The sequence below is a fragment of the Saccostrea echinata genome, unplaced genomic scaffold (genome assembly GCF_033153115.1).
Source record: "Saccostrea echinata isolate AGI-Se365-2 ecotype Australia unplaced genomic scaffold, CSIRO_AGI_Sech_v1 ptg000054l, whole genome shotgun sequence".
In the NCBI taxonomy this organism is placed as follows: Eukaryota; Metazoa; Mollusca; class Bivalvia; order Ostreida; family Ostreidae; genus Saccostrea; species Saccostrea echinata.
Window position 1 is genome coordinate 32,956,542 of NW_026889803.1, and position 17,885 is coordinate 32,974,426.

At 35.4% G+C, this 17,885-nt stretch overlaps 1 protein-coding gene across 1 annotated transcript in view; it reads left to right on the top strand.

Annotated features, from left to right (window-relative positions):
• Window positions 1-17,885, top strand: part of LOC133206124 (probable E3 ubiquitin-protein ligase HECTD4) — a 45,870-nt gene that overhangs the window by 24,492 nt on the left and 3,493 nt on the right. Inside the window, exons 44-65 of the mRNA XM_061342055.1 lie at window positions 226-374; window positions 3,598-3,838; window positions 3,952-4,210; window positions 4,525-4,791; window positions 5,007-5,272; window positions 6,422-6,582; window positions 6,743-7,160; window positions 7,631-7,761; window positions 7,849-8,292; window positions 8,479-8,681; window positions 8,897-9,434; window positions 9,577-10,428; window positions 10,524-10,616; window positions 10,792-10,891; window positions 12,096-12,232; window positions 13,625-13,815; window positions 14,001-14,267; window positions 14,686-14,841; window positions 15,120-15,283; window positions 15,937-16,089; window positions 16,903-17,021; window positions 17,405-17,600. Coding sequence (XP_061198039.1) covers window positions 226-374; window positions 3,598-3,838; window positions 3,952-4,210; window positions 4,525-4,791; window positions 5,007-5,272; window positions 6,422-6,582; window positions 6,743-7,160; window positions 7,631-7,761; window positions 7,849-8,292; window positions 8,479-8,681; window positions 8,897-9,434; window positions 9,577-10,428; window positions 10,524-10,616; window positions 10,792-10,891; window positions 12,096-12,232; window positions 13,625-13,815; window positions 14,001-14,267; window positions 14,686-14,841; window positions 15,120-15,283; window positions 15,937-16,089; window positions 16,903-17,021; window positions 17,405-17,600 — 5,505 coding nt within the window. The remainder of the gene's footprint in view (window positions 1-225; window positions 375-3,597; window positions 3,839-3,951; window positions 4,211-4,524; window positions 4,792-5,006; window positions 5,273-6,421; window positions 6,583-6,742; window positions 7,161-7,630; window positions 7,762-7,848; window positions 8,293-8,478; window positions 8,682-8,896; window positions 9,435-9,576; window positions 10,429-10,523; window positions 10,617-10,791; window positions 10,892-12,095; window positions 12,233-13,624; window positions 13,816-14,000; window positions 14,268-14,685; window positions 14,842-15,119; window positions 15,284-15,936; window positions 16,090-16,902; window positions 17,022-17,404; window positions 17,601-17,885) is intronic.

The following is a 17,885-nucleotide window of genomic DNA, read 5'->3' on the forward strand; positions in this document are numbered from 1 at the left end:
GGGGGGGAGATTAAATTATTTTGAAGGATTTTTAAAAAAAATTATCATGGCATAGTAGAGTGCAGACCAGTAAAAGCTATGGTAATTTTCATTCCATAAATGTCTTGGATATAAAGAATTTTAATCTTTATTCCTAGACTATTCCTTGTAACCCAGTATCTACAAAGTGAACAAAACAAACCCTGAGAGAGAAACAAATGAACAATTTCTTTACTTTTATCAAAGGCACCAGCATTTTACTGGGAGTTAGAGATCTGTTCCTTTGGAGATAGTCAGGAGGAGAGTGGTGCAGTCATCTCGTTTGGCTTCGCTCCATCAGCAGACAAGAAAGATGGAGCCTGGACTAACCCTGTAGGAACCTGCCTCTTCTTAAAGTAAGTCTTCAATACAGTTCTAGATATATCTTTTGTTAGGTCACCTGAGTCACTCAGGTGACCTATTGCTATCCGTTTTCGTCCGTCTTCGTGCGTTAATATTTGAACATTTTTAGCTTCTTCTCTGAAACCGCTTAACCAATTTCAACCAAATTTGGCATAAAGCATTTATTGGTGAAGGGGAACAAAAATTATGAATTTCATGGTCCCTGCCCCCCTGGGGCCTGAGGGGTGGGGCTAAAACCACCAAAATTAATTCAATCTTTAAAAATCTTCTTCTTTACTCCTGATTCGTATGCATAAAAATTCTAAGAATTTTCTTAAGTATATGCTTAAATTTCTTAAGCATATTCTTAGCTGAGTAACTTGCTTAATTTCCGTTGCATAAAAATTCTAAGCAACATGCTTAGCGATTCTTAGCTAAGCATATCGCAATCTGCTTGAGTGCACTGTTGCCATGTCAATAAAGTCACTTCCGCTTGAAATCACTTAAATGTAAACAAACACGTGTCATGATGAAGAAGCAAAGAAATAATATTACGTAAAATACCATTCATATTTATTTAATGATTCACCTTCCTGATATAATTATTTTTTTTATATTTTGATCGATTTAATTGATCAAAATATTTTGTTTGATATCGATGTCATGTTTATATTATCTACTCAGACGAAAAAAAAAGGGAAGAGAGAGAGAGATAAAACAATGAACAAACTGTATAGGATGTAGAGAGAAATTGACATAACTTAGAGGGAGCTAGCATCTTGTAAATTATATATATGCCATATAATGAAGTAAATACATGCAGATTGTAATTGATTTCATTGATTTAATTACTTCTTCATATATTTTTTTATTTCATTTTTTGTAAATTTCCTTTAATTATTTTTGTTCATCTACCTCTTTGCAACATCTTAAGCAATATGCTTAAGAACTTAAGAAAAGTAAAGACCATACTTAACTTTAAGCATATATATATGCTTAGCATATACTTAAGAGTTGTGAAGTTTTATGCAACATGCTAAGCAATATGCTAAGTAAAATTCCAATCTGCTAAGCAGGAAAACAGTACTTAAGTATATGCTTAAGGACTTAAGAATTTTTATGCATACGAATCCAGGTAGACTTGTAAGTAATAGATAAATAAAAATGAGACAAAAATAAATAGAGGATATTCAATGTTTTGTAGATGAATATGGAATTTATTTCACGAGTGGGACAGGATTTTTTGATATTTTCACGAGTGCGAAGCATGAGTGAAAATATCAAAAAATCCTGTCTCACGAGTGAAATAAATTCCATATTCATCTACAAAACATTGAATTTTCTGTTTATTTCATTTTCTTTGATTTTCCCTTTGCCTCTGTCTTTTCTTAACAGTGTCATAGGCTTGACGTCATAGTTGAGCGGTTGAGACGTCATAGCTTAGCAGTTGTGTGACTGAAAACATTACATAGCATGGAATTTAGCAACATATTTGGGTAGAAATTTGCAGTTTTAGCTCTATCAAGATGCTTAGTTACTATCTCTATCTTATGACAGGCCAGAAATTATTTTTTACTTACTTTGATATCCTTTCACACGGTGAGAGAATATCATTTTGGTATCCTTTCACATTGTGAGAGAATATAACTTTTTTTCAATAAATAAATCACAGCATTTCACTGTTGAAAATGTAATAACTTGTCTTATTCAATGTTCATCAAAGATAAAGAGAGCCCATTGTAAGAGATTTTAACAAGGAAGTGAAATAGTATAGAAGCACTGATAGTCATACTTACCAACCTCCAACATGTAAAAATCTGGTCATGACCAGATTTGGAAAAGTAAAAAATCTGGTCATAACGCATAACAACATTCACGACACATTTACCATGATTAAATTTAATATGTATGTATATAAAAGCATTTGTGAATTGAGAATTATTTTATTAAAAAGAGGCTTTAACTTACAATGACAAAAATTTAATATATATTGATCAAATTTACATGTTAAAAAAGAGCATTGAAGGTTTCATTATTCACTATTGACCTGAATTAAGTGTGCATTTTTTTAAAAAGAAAAGTCTTCAGAATCTGCATTGCTGATTTGAAGCACATGGAAATCAAGTTTGTGCTAATTCTGAAAGTATTTTTGAATTTTGAATTTGAAGTTATTTTTCCTCTCCCAAATTAATTTAATTAACAAGTGCTATTAAATATACAGTTATGTCTACACTATCTTCAAACACTTTATTTTATCTAATGAAAGTTGTTCTCCAAGATTCCTTCATATGTACATAAATATTGTTTTCTTTTCTTGGTTCAATTTGCTCCTGCTGACCCTGATAACGATCTTGTTTTATCGGAAGCCATTAAATTGACTTCAAACTTTGATTTGTCAAGACAACTCTAAGGTAATTGTTTACACCTGCACTGATAATTTGCTGGTACACAGCCAACTGAACAAAGCCATCGGCATTGTTTACGTATATCCAAGCTTGGGTTGTAACTGGAAGTTAAAAGTGCAACCTAATTTATGAACCAAATCCGGAAATCAGGAGATTTTCGGGTTGTTCGGCAAAAATCGGGTGAAAAGCATGACCCGCTGTGTCATAAAAAATAATCGGGTTAAGGGTCGAAAAATCGGGTGTAACCCGACGAAATCGGGTGAGTTGGCAACTATGCTGATAGTTTGTTAATATACTGTATGGTGATAGAGATAAATGGGGAACAGATTAGAACCTAATTTATGAACTGTTAATGAACAGTAGACTAATTATTTTGTTGATCCTGATCACCCTATTTTTCTTGCTTTTGGGCAACAAATCTTCACCTTTCAGTTCATTTTATACCCTATGGATCCTCTAAATTGTTGTATTATACTCAGGTGACTGTTAAGGCCCTTGGGCCTCTTGTTTTATATGTACTGTACATAATAAAGGGTTTTAAAGAATTTTTTTATTTCCGTTTTTTTTTTTTTTTTTTTTTTTGGCCAATCACACAATGTATATGGAAATCATTGTAAAAAATCATTAAAAGTAGCAATTTTCTGTATAAATATCATCAGATTCTCATGTGATCTCCATTTTGATATCATATGTTCATAGATTGTTAAATGCAGTGACAATTTTCCTATGTATCATTGGTTAATTTGTCTTTAAGATAAAAATGAGCATTTCACAAACTGCAATAAAATTATTATTTTAAAAAAATCTTATAAGTAATAAATCTGAATTGTAGCAATGGTAAGGCTGTCCACTATAATGGAGCCAGTCTTCTTCAGTGGAGAAGTGTGAGACTGGACATCACCCTAAATGCTGGGGACATAGCAGGTATTGGGTGGGAGAGGACAGGAGAATCGCCTGTTCAGGGACAGACCCCCAGGGGTAGGGTCTACTTCACATATAATGGACATCGCCTCAATGCCTATATGGATGATGTGTCTGGTGGAATGTATCCCGTTGTCCATATCCAGAAAAAGGTGAGATGCTTTTTTTTTTCTTCATTTTTTTTCTTACATTCAAAAACCGTAGTAGAATGTGCATTACTTGATATCTGCTTGTATCATTGCTGGCTGGGGTATATTTTGTTTAGAACACAAGAATCAGAGCAAACTTTGGAACAAGGCCATTTGCTTTTGCTGAGGGACAGCAACACAAGGAGGCAGCTGATGCAGCTAATGACTTAACAAGAGAAATCAGGGAGAGTTTCTGTCATCTGCCATTCCATCCCCACACTGACAGTGAAAATGAGGGAAGCCCCCAGCCTAGCCCTGATACCACCATGGTGGAGGAAATCAAAGCCCCAAAAGGACCTCCATGTAAAACTGCTACCATACCAAAACCACAGAATGGTATGTTACCTGTTTATGACAGTTAACACTGCTGAAATTACTTTAGTTTGATAGTTGAAAACTTTTCTTATACCTTTAATATGTATGAATTCAAACAAGTGACATTAATGAAGACTGTTTCCTCCCTCTTTCCAGCCCATCTCAAAAATACTAATTGGGATAGACCTTTGAATAAATGTATTGCTTTAGTCAAATTAACAATGTACTTTACAAAGGAACAAAAGAATGCCTCACCTCAAAAAATCCTAAGGTCTCAAGAAGTTGTAATTCAATAAGCATGATTCTACTTTTAATAATCTTGAGCTTCTTTTCAGTGTACAACCCAGAAGAATGTCTAGCTTTTAAACTGTTCAGTTGCTATGACAACTTTGTGACGACTGGGCCAGACCAGCGAGGACCAGTAATGCAGGACGATGAGTCTGATGAGGAGATAGTAGAGGAGGACAATGGATCTGAGGACCATTATGCCCTCCTTGTCAAGGCCTGGGAACAGAAGGTTTTCCCTGTCATCAGACGAAGATTCCGAAATGAAGCCGAGAGGAAGGACGGTTTGGAGCAAATCAGAGGAGCACTGCAATTAGGTATCCTCATCACATTCTTCTGTAATTATCATGAATAAGTTAAGAGTCAGTTATGTTATAATGAGTGTTTAATAATGATTATGATATGGCAATTTTTCTCATTTTTAAAATAGGAAATAGATTGAAGAGGAAAATGTCTATTTGACTTTTTCTGGTACAGTTATCTGATAGTATGTTCTCCAGATGTTCTTCTACAAAAATTTTGCTTTCTTTAGGTATGACAGATATTGCTCGACAAACAGTGGAATTTCTTTATGAAGAAAATGGAGGAATACCTAGAGACCTCCACCTGCCGACTATAGAGAACATTAAAGAGGATCTAGCCAAGTTTACAATAGAGAGAGTGAGGAAAGGAACCACTGTGGTGATCAGGAACACCGCAGAAACCTCCACCGCAGGCACCACAGTGCTGCCCAAGTTTGCTGTCCGCAGTATGCTCAAGACATTTGGTCTGACTGGAAATGTCCTAGATGTTGACAATGTAAGGAAGCAGATTTTATTTTTCATTTATCATTATTTATGTTGGACATGTCAGTAGAGCGTTAGAGAGTTAGTAAAAACTAGGGATGTCAATTTTGTCAATAATTCATATTCGAATATTCAATGAAAGTATTCGAATATTCGATAAAATAAATAAAATCTATAATATTTTAAATATGCATCGTCTTACAATCATGAAAGGTTTAGCGTAGGTATATTTATATTGGAAGTAAAATTGTATGAAGACTTTTGTAAGTGTACAATAAGAAATTCCATTTGATATTTGTCAATGTTTGAAATAAATAATTGATTTAAATGTAGAAAAGTATAATTTCAACAAATGAAACAAGTGTGTTTACAGTAGCTCCAACTGAGGAACCATTGGTCTTACAAATGGCAAGATAGTCGTAACGGTATACTGTTCAGATTTCAATACATGTAATGAATTACAATTATCTGTCTAATAAGAGATATGATTTTAATCTTTGATACAATGTAAACAAATATTTCCATAGAAAATTTTCCTAGGTAATTAGCTAATTTCCCGATAATGAATATAAAATTCAGGATCATGTACAACCCGAGATAATCACGTAATTTACATATTTATTCTAAAATAAAGCCCTTTACAATATTAATAACAGACTATATCTATCGGACATTCATTCAATAATCAATTAATTTATACTCCACGCCTTTTAGACATTCTAAGATTTCATTTTGTTATCAAAACTATGAAAGTACGTTTTGTATTGCACATAAAGCATTTTTGTACAATTCTTTAACACCTTACTCAAAACAAAATACATGTAATTTATCTACAAGATAAGAAAGTATTGAAAGAAGTAAGGCGATCGAAATTGATCGCTAGTAAATTAAACAGGGATAATTCCAGCACTGTTCTAATAAAAATTTATTAATCACAGTACTTCTTTTTAAGAAATCTGAAAAACACCGAATATTCGAATCTTAAATTCATATTCGAATATCAACTCATCGAATGAATATTCGAATGTTCGAATATTCGTTGCCATCCCTAGTAAAAACCAATTGATTTCATCACATCATACTTGAATGGACATAAGGCATTGGCATCGGAAACAAAAAAAATTTTAATATTTTTAATAATGTATGATTCATTCCATTTCAGTCTAATGAGATTGTACAAGTTGAGGTATACTTGAGAAGTGAGGGTGTTCTAGTGCGGTTCTGGTATCCTATAGAAATGTTAGAGAGGCCCCCACAGGGACTGAGGAAATCCAGCATCACGGGGGGACAGATATTGGACACATCTAATGTCTTCATACACAGGTTAGAAAACTGAAAAATAGTGTCATCTTAACGTTGCTAGAAACAACAAAGTCCGATACTTAGTTTTATTTGACCTTTTAAACTTTTTTTTTGAAGTCTTTGTAAGTTAAAACACAGTATTGTCATTGATTATGAATGTAAATGTGCAAATATTTTACAGAGAGTTGTTGAGTAGTGAGTCAGTGTTGGCGAAGATGTTCTGTAGGACAGCTCTATTGAAACTGATTGACCACTGTAATTCTCCGGCCATGGAGATTGTCTCCTGTTCTGCCAGTCTGGGCTCAGGAATGGCTGCAAGTGCTGCTCTCCTTCAACAGTTAGACATTGAGAACCTTCAGTTATTGTCAAATGAACTTTTATGTCCACCTCTAAGCCATGGCACTGTCATGGCAACAAATCTGACAACTTCACCCTCATTGGCCCAGTGTTTAGCCAATCAGATGTGTTCTCTCACGAAGATATTGTTTCAAGATGAGGATAAGTTAAAGAGAGAGCTGGCTGTAGCCATTGCTAGAGCTGCCAATCAAGGAGAAGATTATTTAATTGAATTGACAACCCAGATCTGCATATGCTTCCAGGTAATTTTTTTTCTATTATATAATGTATTGTATACAGATTTTCTTGCATATACATATAATGTACAAGTACTTAAAGTTTTGTAGCATCAGAATGTATGTAATCATTTGTGTTATTCATAACTAGTGCATATGTTTCTTAATTCGCTAGATCATTCTAAATCTGTTCCTACATCAAAGCATAAAAGAAATGTAGAATGAATTGTAGTGTAAGCTATAACTTCTTGATGTATCATATACACTGTTCCTTAAGTTCATTAAGAATATCTAAATTGTAAACCTATGTGAAAGTTAAGAAGAAAGGCACATATTTGTAATTTTTTCCACGGATAGAGACTTTTATTTTGTGCAAACTGAAGGTCAAGGTCAAAACTTTATGCCAGGTCATGGTCAAATACTAAGGTGAAAGGTCATGTTATGCTGTATCTATTAAGGTATCATTTGTTACAAATTCTTATTTGGTTTTATTTCAGACTGCTCCTGAGATGTTCCCTTATGAAGAATTTCCTGTAACAGAGGTCAAGGTTAACACAGACCTCCACTTCCCTGGGGCGGGCTGCCTGGTGGTGTCCTGTAAAACTGACTCCAAAGCTGCAAAGAAAGAGTAAGGCACAATTTTCCTCTTTATTGCTACATTTATAGATGATAGTTTTCTTAGCATTGAATAAGTATTTAATTTTTCCTTGATCAGTACATCCCTCTATAAATCTCCATGGGCCAGGGTGTTTTCTTACACTGGACAAAGAATAAAAAAGACAGGAAATGCTGCAAAACTGGAAGTTGTCTGCTATCCAAGAGACACCACCTCCACAAGTAACCAGAACGAACAGTACACCCCTGCCATCATCCCCACGGACAGGGTCCATATCCGCCTTGGTGTTTCTCCACCCCCAGGGATTATTCTGACCATCCATGCCCTGCCCCCACAGTTCCTGTTGGCTGTGGCTTACATAGAGACCTTGATAAGTGAAAAGTATGGCTGTGGGACAAAGAGCTGTGGCCCTAGAGAGAGGTCCAAGATGTCTGATAGTCAGCTAACATTCCAGAACAAAGATTGTCATGATAGTCTGTGGAGTGTAGATAACATTGTCGTCACTCCTCCAGTGTTCAGACACATGATTGAACTTCTTTGCAGGTAAATATATGTCTCAGTTTTATTCATTTTCATGTACATGTACATATTAGAGACATTATGATAGTATTTGTTTATATTGAACTTTATAAAAATACAATAAAAATTGATTTACCGATATTTACCCTTGTTGTTTTGGCACCAAAATTTATAACAAAAATAGTCAGAATTTTTTTTTATTATTTCTAGACATTTATGGATGACAAACACACCAGCCATTATTAAGGAGTACCTGTTCCATCTGTTGGCCCAGTCTCTGAGGATCCTTCACTACAGTGAGGGGTGTAACAGCAGTAAACTCCCCACCCTGAACCCCCATCTCAACCCCTCCACTGGCCTCCTGGTACAACTTCAGGCTGAGCTCCGCAGACTTTATGAGGAAGAAACCAAAGGTTAGATATGTTTAGGAATGTTTATCAGCAACAAAGAAAATATGGTTTTTGTTGTCATTTTGGCCTCAGTCTTAAATTAGGTTTAGGATCTGGATCATATGTTTAAAAAAAGTTAAGTTATGACAAGACTTTCAGTAAATATGCTGAAACTTCTTAATGTAAATGATATCCCAGTTGAAAAACTGATTTTAAATGCTGAAGCATTACTCTTTCAGGATGGCAGTCAGGTACTTTAGTGAGTGGAACAGGAATTGGAATTGGAATTTCAGACAAAGGTAGATTCTCCACATACTTCCATGCTCTGATGGAGGTTAATTTGGCTGTGGCAGAGCTGCGATATGAGGATTACTTTAAACCTCCTCCCAGTCTCACTGCTCAATCTTCCTCCTCCTCCTCTACTCTGGAGACTGCATCCTCTTCCTCTTTGCATCCCCTCAGCAGTCCCACATCATCTGCCAAGAGGAAGAAGCTTAAAGCAAAAAGGGATAAAGAGAGAGGAGGAGCCGTGCCCAAGAGATCCACCACAGCTCAGCGTACAAGTGAGAGTGACTCCTCTATGTCCTTGAGCCCAGCGTCATCTTCAGATGTGACACCATCTTCCTCCTCAGCCTCAGCAGCATCTTCTTCCACTTCTGGAGCTTCTATGGCCACAGCAGGCAGTGATCCAGGAAAAGGTGATCCTAGTGGAACAAATGTTAAAATGGAGGATATTCTCTGGTTACACAGAGCTGTCACAGTTTCCAAAATCCTCAGGTAGCTATTTAAAAGTTTGTCTTTCCATTTTATGTAGATTTCAAGTTTACATTCAAAGAAAAAGTAAACTTTCTTGAAATTGTGGGTTTAATTTTCCATTTGACAATGTTTGGCAGAACTAATGAGCTGTGTGCTTTTACAGGTGCTTGGGATTCAAGGAGAAGCATGGCAGACGTTTTCTGAATGATGCTGTATCAGATGCAGCAAAGACTCTGAGTACTCCCTCAGTGGCTAGTCGCATGCTGGTGATAACAGGAATCCCTCCAAATTCATCACCTGACACTGTAAAACAGGCCATCAGGGCCTCATGCAATGCTAATGGAGGCCTAGATAGAGATGAGATCTTTTTGCCAGAATTAAATGTTCCTTCAGATATTCCTGAGGTGCCATCAGTTTCTTCGGATTCAGTGGAGCCATCCTCAGAACAAGTGGATGAGGTCCCTTTTGTAGGAGGCCAAGAGAAAAATGAGGAGGGGGTTCCCATTCAACACATCAAAGGTTATGCTGTGATAAATGTTTTGGCCAAAGCTAAGTTGGAGAATATTAAAAAGGCTCTGTTTAAAAATAAGATCCTGTTGGGCAGTCTGACCCAAGACCAGGAAGAGGCTGGGGATGTTCCCGAGGAGATGCTGTCCATCACTACAGTGATGCCGACACTGGTGGGAGAGCCCCAGGCCAACTCAGCCATAGAGGAATACCTTTACCACAAGTTCTTCAGCGACAAGCATCAGAAGGAAATGTCTGACACAGCCACTTTAGCTCTGACAGAAATCTTTCACAGCTGTTTTATTATGGAGCATAAGCAGGGAGGGAGTGAGACGAGACATGATTCAGGATTTATCTGTTTAGGAAAGGATCAGATTTTACAGAACGTGCAGGAAAATTTATTGTGTGTATTTTTGAACAATATCAAACCTCCTAAGAAATCCTTGGCAGAGCAAACCATGCATGTGCTTCGACGTTACGGGATGTTAAAGTCCCCAGATAAAGAAATGTAAGATTAATACATTTTAATATCTACCCTTATAAATTAAGGATTTGTTAGTTATGATAATGTTAATTTAATTATAATCTTAAATGATCAATTAGGTCACCAAGTGCTGATAAACCTGGAAAAGGAAAACCTTCAAAAAAGTCTCCAAGAGGCTCAAAAGAAAAAGTGGTGCTTGGAGTTGTGGAAAAGTAAGGAATATTTATTAGCAACATTTACTGTATGTTAAAGCAAATTGATACAGTGAAATTATGGATTTGCGAAGTTTGAAATGATTGTGAATTATTGCTTTAAATATTGCAGATAGTTTAAATCACTTAAATGAATCCAGATAAGAACTTTTAAGCACTATGAAAAAAATTTCAGAGTGAATCAGAAAGATAAGAAGCCCAAAGGAAAAGATTTTCCAGAAAAGAGTTCCAAGGAGGGTGCCACCTCTGATCCATTTTCAACCAAAGGCATTAAAGTAAGGATAATAGGGAAGAAATCTTAATTGGTAATTACTGGTATTCTCAACTCCAACCAGGTCATACATTCTTTCACTATTATGTGAAATAACTTGAGAGTTTACCTTTCAACTAACAATATTAGCTTCATGTAAAGTATAGAAATAGAATACTGAGGAGGAAAGACATTAAATGTTTATTCTTGGGAATATAGTTTAGGCCCTGTTTGACTGTTAGATTTTAGTACCGTAATTTTTGGAAGATAGGTCAATACTTTTTTTCTCAGAACCGTTGGGGTCGTCCTATTTAAAGAATCGACCTTTCTAAGGCTCAAGATTATGAAAAATGACCCAAAATCCGTAAAATTTATGTCAATTTCAAAACAAATCTGTACAATTTTCTTAACTTTTTAAATTATTTTACTGAGAAAAAATAATAAACAATAAAGAATTAAATATATATTCCATTTGATTTCTTGCAAATTAAGCTCCCTTAAATATCCATCGATGTACCCCCCCCCCCCCACCCCAAAAAAAAATTTAATCATCTCATAAATAATGTTTTAACAAAGTACATTGTATATTTTACAATATGCTATCTGTCTCCATCTTGTGATGCTGGAAGTCGCACTCATTCACTAAAAATAAAACTGCAACCGTATCAAAATTTAGAATGCAGAGAAGTTTTCACAATCGCAATTTGGTAAATAATCCTCATCTTTTCTTTTTCTTTTTTTTTTTTACCATTTATGTGTATCGATGAATTGAAATAGTCTACCTAAATATTTTTTCATTGTCTTGTGATATTTTTTAAAATGTAAAATGCGTGAAATAAATTGACAAGTTGGAGAAAATAAGTCGTATAGCAGAATTCAAGGAAGTATCAACTAAAGAAACTTTTTTTTATATATTAAACACTATTAAAATGTTTTACTCATAAAATACAATTTTATTTCTCAATACAATAATATCACGGGGTAAGCCAAGAAGTCCACATGTTCTGATACATAGTGCATAATGTATCTACATAAGAATCTCAAGAAAATCGATAAACAACGCCTTGTCTTATGTTCCGAATTCGTCCTATCTATGGATATTTTAAAAATTAGAGCTAAAAATGAGCCTTTCAACCTATATACCCCATCGACATATACCCCAAAAATTACGGTAACTAGTCCCACTTGGTGATACTGATTAATACAGAACGTTGGGTTTTAATCTGCAGCAGTCATGGATGTCAGAAGAGGCCAAGTACTTGACTCTGGATGGATTCTTTCAGTTTGTTCTGGATTCAGCCAAACAAGACATCCGTGGAGTGTGGAGGGCCATTCTGGCTTGTGGATTTGACATCCACTTTGAAAGGTATAAAAGAAAACATTACAACTCATCATATTTCTGAAAGAAAAATGAGTGAATTCCACTTTTTGTATCCAGAAACTATCTAATGTAATACAGATCATTATGTAGAATTTAATTTCATGGACCCCAATGGAAATATGGATCTGAATTACTTGAAGTATATACAGGTAAACTTCGTTATCTCGACATCGACGGGACCATCGGAAAATGTCGAGATATCCGAGGTGTCGAGATATCAGAGTTGAGACTTGACGTCCAAGATTTCATTGCATAGCAAAACAGACAAGCTTATTATATGTACATGACTTTAATATAGACTGTAGCTCATCATACTTCAGAATTCCCTCTATTTTTATTAAAAATCTAAGAAGTTATTTTAAAAATCTTGTTTATAAAACCTGTTCTTTATCGAAATCTTTCTAAATTCTCAAAGTTTCAGCACAAAGTTACAGCATTGAGCTGCATTCGCGTGTAACTTGCCTTTTCGTCAGAACAGGATACGAAATGCGCTCTATAAACTTCGAACCGTATAAAGTCGACATCCGATATACGGTAAAAAATAATTAAATGCGGATTTTTTTTTCTTATTTCATTCAGGAAGAACGTACATTAAAATCAATTTTCTTTAAAGAGATTTGTGTATCTAAACTAACGTAGTGATGTTACAGATGCACAAATTACGACTGATTCGGTCAAACGTGTCGTTAACATGGTTAATTGGATTGTTTCCTGTTGAATACATTTTAACTACAAAATATCATTAAAACATTTTTTTAATTCCTTAGTTTGAATTTTTCAGTGTGTTTGTTATTCATTGTAATTTAGTTATCTTTTTCAAATTTAAAAGTTATGTTATGTTTCGATATAAATAACATTCTGTACATTTACGCAGAATCGTGTAGATTTAGCAATGATATTACCCAAGCTCAATTAACTTCTCAAAGACGCCGAAGGGGCTTGGGATTCACCTACAAACACAGTCTATAAAATTAATTAAGCAGCGTGCAGTCAAACATGGGTGTGAAAGGTGTGAAACTTTGACGACGTCGAGATACCCGGAGTCGTCCGTGCGTGACGAGCGACCTATCTGACAAACAGTTAGGTTCAGTAGAGCAGAAAATTGCCGATGTCGACATATGCCAGGTAAATTTTGCTCTTGGGACTGTGAATATACGTCGAGATAACCCGGGTTGTCGACAATACCGAGGTCGACATATCAGAGTTTTTGCAAATCATTTATATAGTAAATACTGCCGGGACCGCGGAAGGATGTCGACATATCCCAGGTTGTCGACATATCCGATGTCGAGATACCGAAGTTTACCTGTATCTTTGTTATTTGATTAAAACAACTAGAATATTACATATCTAGTAAGTACACATCAATGTTTCCAGATGTGCATGTTTGGACGTCAGTCAGGCATCCCAGATGGCCAGTCAATGGACACCAGAGATGGACTCGGCACTGGTCCTACACATCAACTCCCTGTCCAGAAAGCTAGCAGTAGCCACTGCTTTGTTACATCCACATGAAATCCATATCTCAGAGGCAGACCTCAGCAATGAAAAGTTCACTTGCTTACAAGGTACAATTTTATCATATCTGTGCGTTTTTGAATATACACTGATTTTTGGAAACATGAGAAAAAGATATCTAAAAAAAAACTTCCTTTTGTAAATTATATATTTTTTCTTCTTATAGATACGATTATGCTGTTCATTTCTATCATTTCCATAGTATGAATTTTAAAATATAACTTTATGCTTCCAGGTGTTCCTTTGGAAAGCATTCGCTTGAGGTTTGCCCTCCTTCAGTCCCTCAATAATACTCTGGAAACCTTCTTCTTGCCACTGGTGGACCTCCGAGCTGCACAGACATATAACAGAAGCACTGCTGCACTCCTGTCACAGCTCAGGGGATTGGTGTTCTATGACACCAAGGTCAACCTGATGAACCGAGTTCTGAACGCAACCGAACAGAGAAAACAAGACCAGGCAGCACCGGAAATAACCCTGGATCCACTAGAGACAGTCACAAGTATAAATTGTGCTCCATGGAAAATTCTTAAATCTAATGAAATCAATAAGTTAAGGGATATTAAAAGGAGGGAATACAGTTTTATTTTCTTGTCTAGCTGGTGGAGTGTTACAAAAATACATGCATGTACATGTTAATTCAGGAAATTTTATAAAAAAAATAATTTTAAACAATATCTACCTGCAGAATAAAACATTTTCGTTAACCAGTACTAGTATATAACACAGAATAGAACTTTTCAATAATTTTGATTCAAAATTCACGAATTGAGAAATTTCTAAAGAATACTTTCTCATTGGACAGTTAAAACATGTACATGTATAACTGTAAAATTTATTCAAAATGCTAGTAACAATGGTAACAGTGTAGGTGTGATGAATTCCACACATGTTGTATGGTGTATAATCCTCTGTTGTAGGAGATGTGAAGAATTGCCCGGCTACATGGTTGTGTCAGGCCTACAGACAATTACTGACCATTCCTTCTCGTCAGTTCTGTGTGAGACTGGCCAGTGGAGGGGATCCTACCTATGCCTTCAATGTCCGGCTCACAGGGGAGGAGGTCCACGGAACAAGTATGTTAAAGCAAAAAGCATACATATAAATTTTGTATTCTAATAGAAATAAAGCTACTGGTAGATTCTTATCAAAATGGTGACAATATTTACATGTATTTGCAAATTTGATGGAATGACATATTTTGGACCCCTTATAATATTTTATCATTATAGAATACATGTATTACATATACAGTACATACTGGTCTTGAATGTTGTTAATTTACATGCTAGAAAAAATATCATGACATGCATTGCCAAGTAAATATATTCTTGACTTTCGTTTTCTTTTTAAGGTGGCTCTTTCCGACAGTTTTTATGGCAAGCTGCCAAAGAAATCAGTGGACCTCTGGTGCGTTTACTGATTCCCTGTAATAACTCAGACAACAAAGGTCGCTACATCTTCAGACCAGGTCCCATGTCCTACTCAGAGGAAAGGCTTCTACAGTTCTTTGGCCAAGTAAGATTTGTTAAAAAGTTTCACAAATAGTATTATGCATTTCCATGGTCTTTGTAAGAATGCATGTTTTATTGAAGAAAGGATGCTGTTGCTTTATTGTTTTAAAGGATGACATTTTGATTCAGGGATAAAAGTACTTATTTCCTATGTACATGTAGCTTGTAACATGAGCTTTGATTGGTTACAAAGTTGGGTATAAATTTCCGTACTCCCGGCTTGAGCAGGGGGTAAAAAATGTGACTGACGTCACAATGCATAGTTTCTCTATGATAAAAAGCAAATAACATGATGTCACCATGCATTGTAGGACATAGTAAATCTTATCAATAACTTGAAACACAGTTGATTAGACTTGTTTACAAAGAATTTATTTAGGTACATAGGAAATAAATTCGTTACCTAGATCCAATCAAGGATGTATGGGGATTTACCCCGGGTTGTATTCCATACACCCTTCGGCCTCAGGGTGTATGGAATAAAACCTGGGGTAAATAACCGTACACCCTTGATTGGACCTGGATAACTAATAATGTACTTGTATTCTTATTCACAATACTCTATTGCACTGTGTATTGACTTAAATATGTTTGGTTTGCCATTGGATTTATGATCACCATACATGTAGTTCTTTAACATTGGTTATTTATGTGCAGTTGCTTGGGATCACAATGCGAGCAGACATCCCCTTGGGAATGGACATGCTGCCCTGTTTCTGGAAGCTTCTTGTGGGGACAGAACTAGACCCAGTCCAAGACCTGAAGGAAGCTGACCAACTGACCTACAACTACATCAAGAAGATTGAAATGGTAATTTTTTTTCAGTGAATCTGAATCGGTACCGTAAGAAAAAAAATTTGATTCTTCAACTGCCAAAAAATAGGAAATTATACTATAATTGACAAAAATCTGAAGAGTTAAAAGTGCCTGTTGTTTGCCTAGTTGTTGGTCTTTTCATCTGTTATCAAATTTTCAAAACACTATTCTTCCTTCAGTGGTCTGATTTCAATAAAACATATCATATTGTACAATTTTCTATATTTGTTTTTGATTTTGATGAAAAATGGTTCCATGGCTATAGTACAAGTTTAGTATTATCAAAATGCAAAATTCTGTAATTGTAAAGCCCCCCCCCCCCCCCCCCCCAGTGTTTTAAGTTCAAAGGCAATTGTTCTCTTCTTATTTTATAAATACAAACCAGTTGAAATACAGTCTCATCAGAGACTTCTGGTTTGCTTATTCAACAATAAAGGATGTTTGAGAAATACATTTCAAAACAGATACATGTATCTTTATACATGTATGTACAGTAAAACTAGGTTATAAGGAAATGTCTGTTATAAGGAATTTTTTATGAATCCCATGAAAGACTTTTCCCTATGTTCCTTATACAGATATAAAAAAATCTGTTATCAGGAAGCATATTTTGAGGTCCCAGTGACTTCCTTTTAACTGAGTTTTACTGTATTTTAGCATATTCAGATAAATTGTGTGAACAGTAAGTTTTCAGACTTTGAATTGGCATATCAAAAATCAATAAAGACGTTAAAAAGCAATGAAGGTTGCTCCTCCAGATAAATGAAATTCAGTTTCTTTGTGACACTAGATAAATTGTTATTGCAGGTGGAGACAGAATCTGAGCTCCAGGCTCTGTGTTCAGGAGCCTTCTCCAGATTTGTGTACTCCTCCCTAGCAGGTGAAGAGGTAGAGCTCGTCAACAAGGGAGGAACAGTTCAAGTCTGGTAAGGGATTCACTTATTATTACCAAATACTGTAGTCAATTGAACTAGTACTGTAGATATATAACAATATATGTGCCTGTCATTGTATCTCTTTCTGCATGTATTTTCGGTTTCTTCATCTTTTACCATATACTGGGTAATTTTGGAGAACAGCAAAAGTTGGTTAATAATTACCAAATAATTAAGAGCTTACATTTCCATAATGTTTACACAGAGTTATTATACAGTATTAAAAATGAATTCTGCCAAAATATGAAGCACCAACATTTTAACTTTTTTGATATTAGAATCACCAAATATTCCCAACTCCATAATCACTTGATATAGGGTAACTTTCATGATAAGAAGGTTATCAAACATAATCTGGGTTTGTATGATTTTAGCTGGGAGAACAGACAGGAATATGTGGATGCCATCAGACGACTCAGATTCCAGGAATTACTGTGTGAGGACAGGGTTAGGGCAGTTCATTGTGGTCTAGCATCAGTTATCCCCCTTCAACTGATGGCCCTAATGTCCCCACTGGATCTAGAAATCAGAACTTGTGGCTTACCAGTGGTGGATCTAGACTTTTTGAAGGTATGTTTCTGACTTGATTCGCTGATGGCTATAGAAGTCTTGCTAAAAAATATAATAATGGCAGCTAAGTTTTCCTTGGAAAATTTCGTGATGCAGTAATCATACACCATTTTGTAACCATGCACACAAAATTTGATTAGGGGTCTAGTGAAGTCGCCATATTTGTCTCTGTAAAGACATTGTTGACTAGGGATTACCTCAACTACTGTTTAATAATTTGTTTTCAAACTTTGTTGAAATAATATATACCATTGAACATGTGTGCCTCTTATTTCCAAATTGATT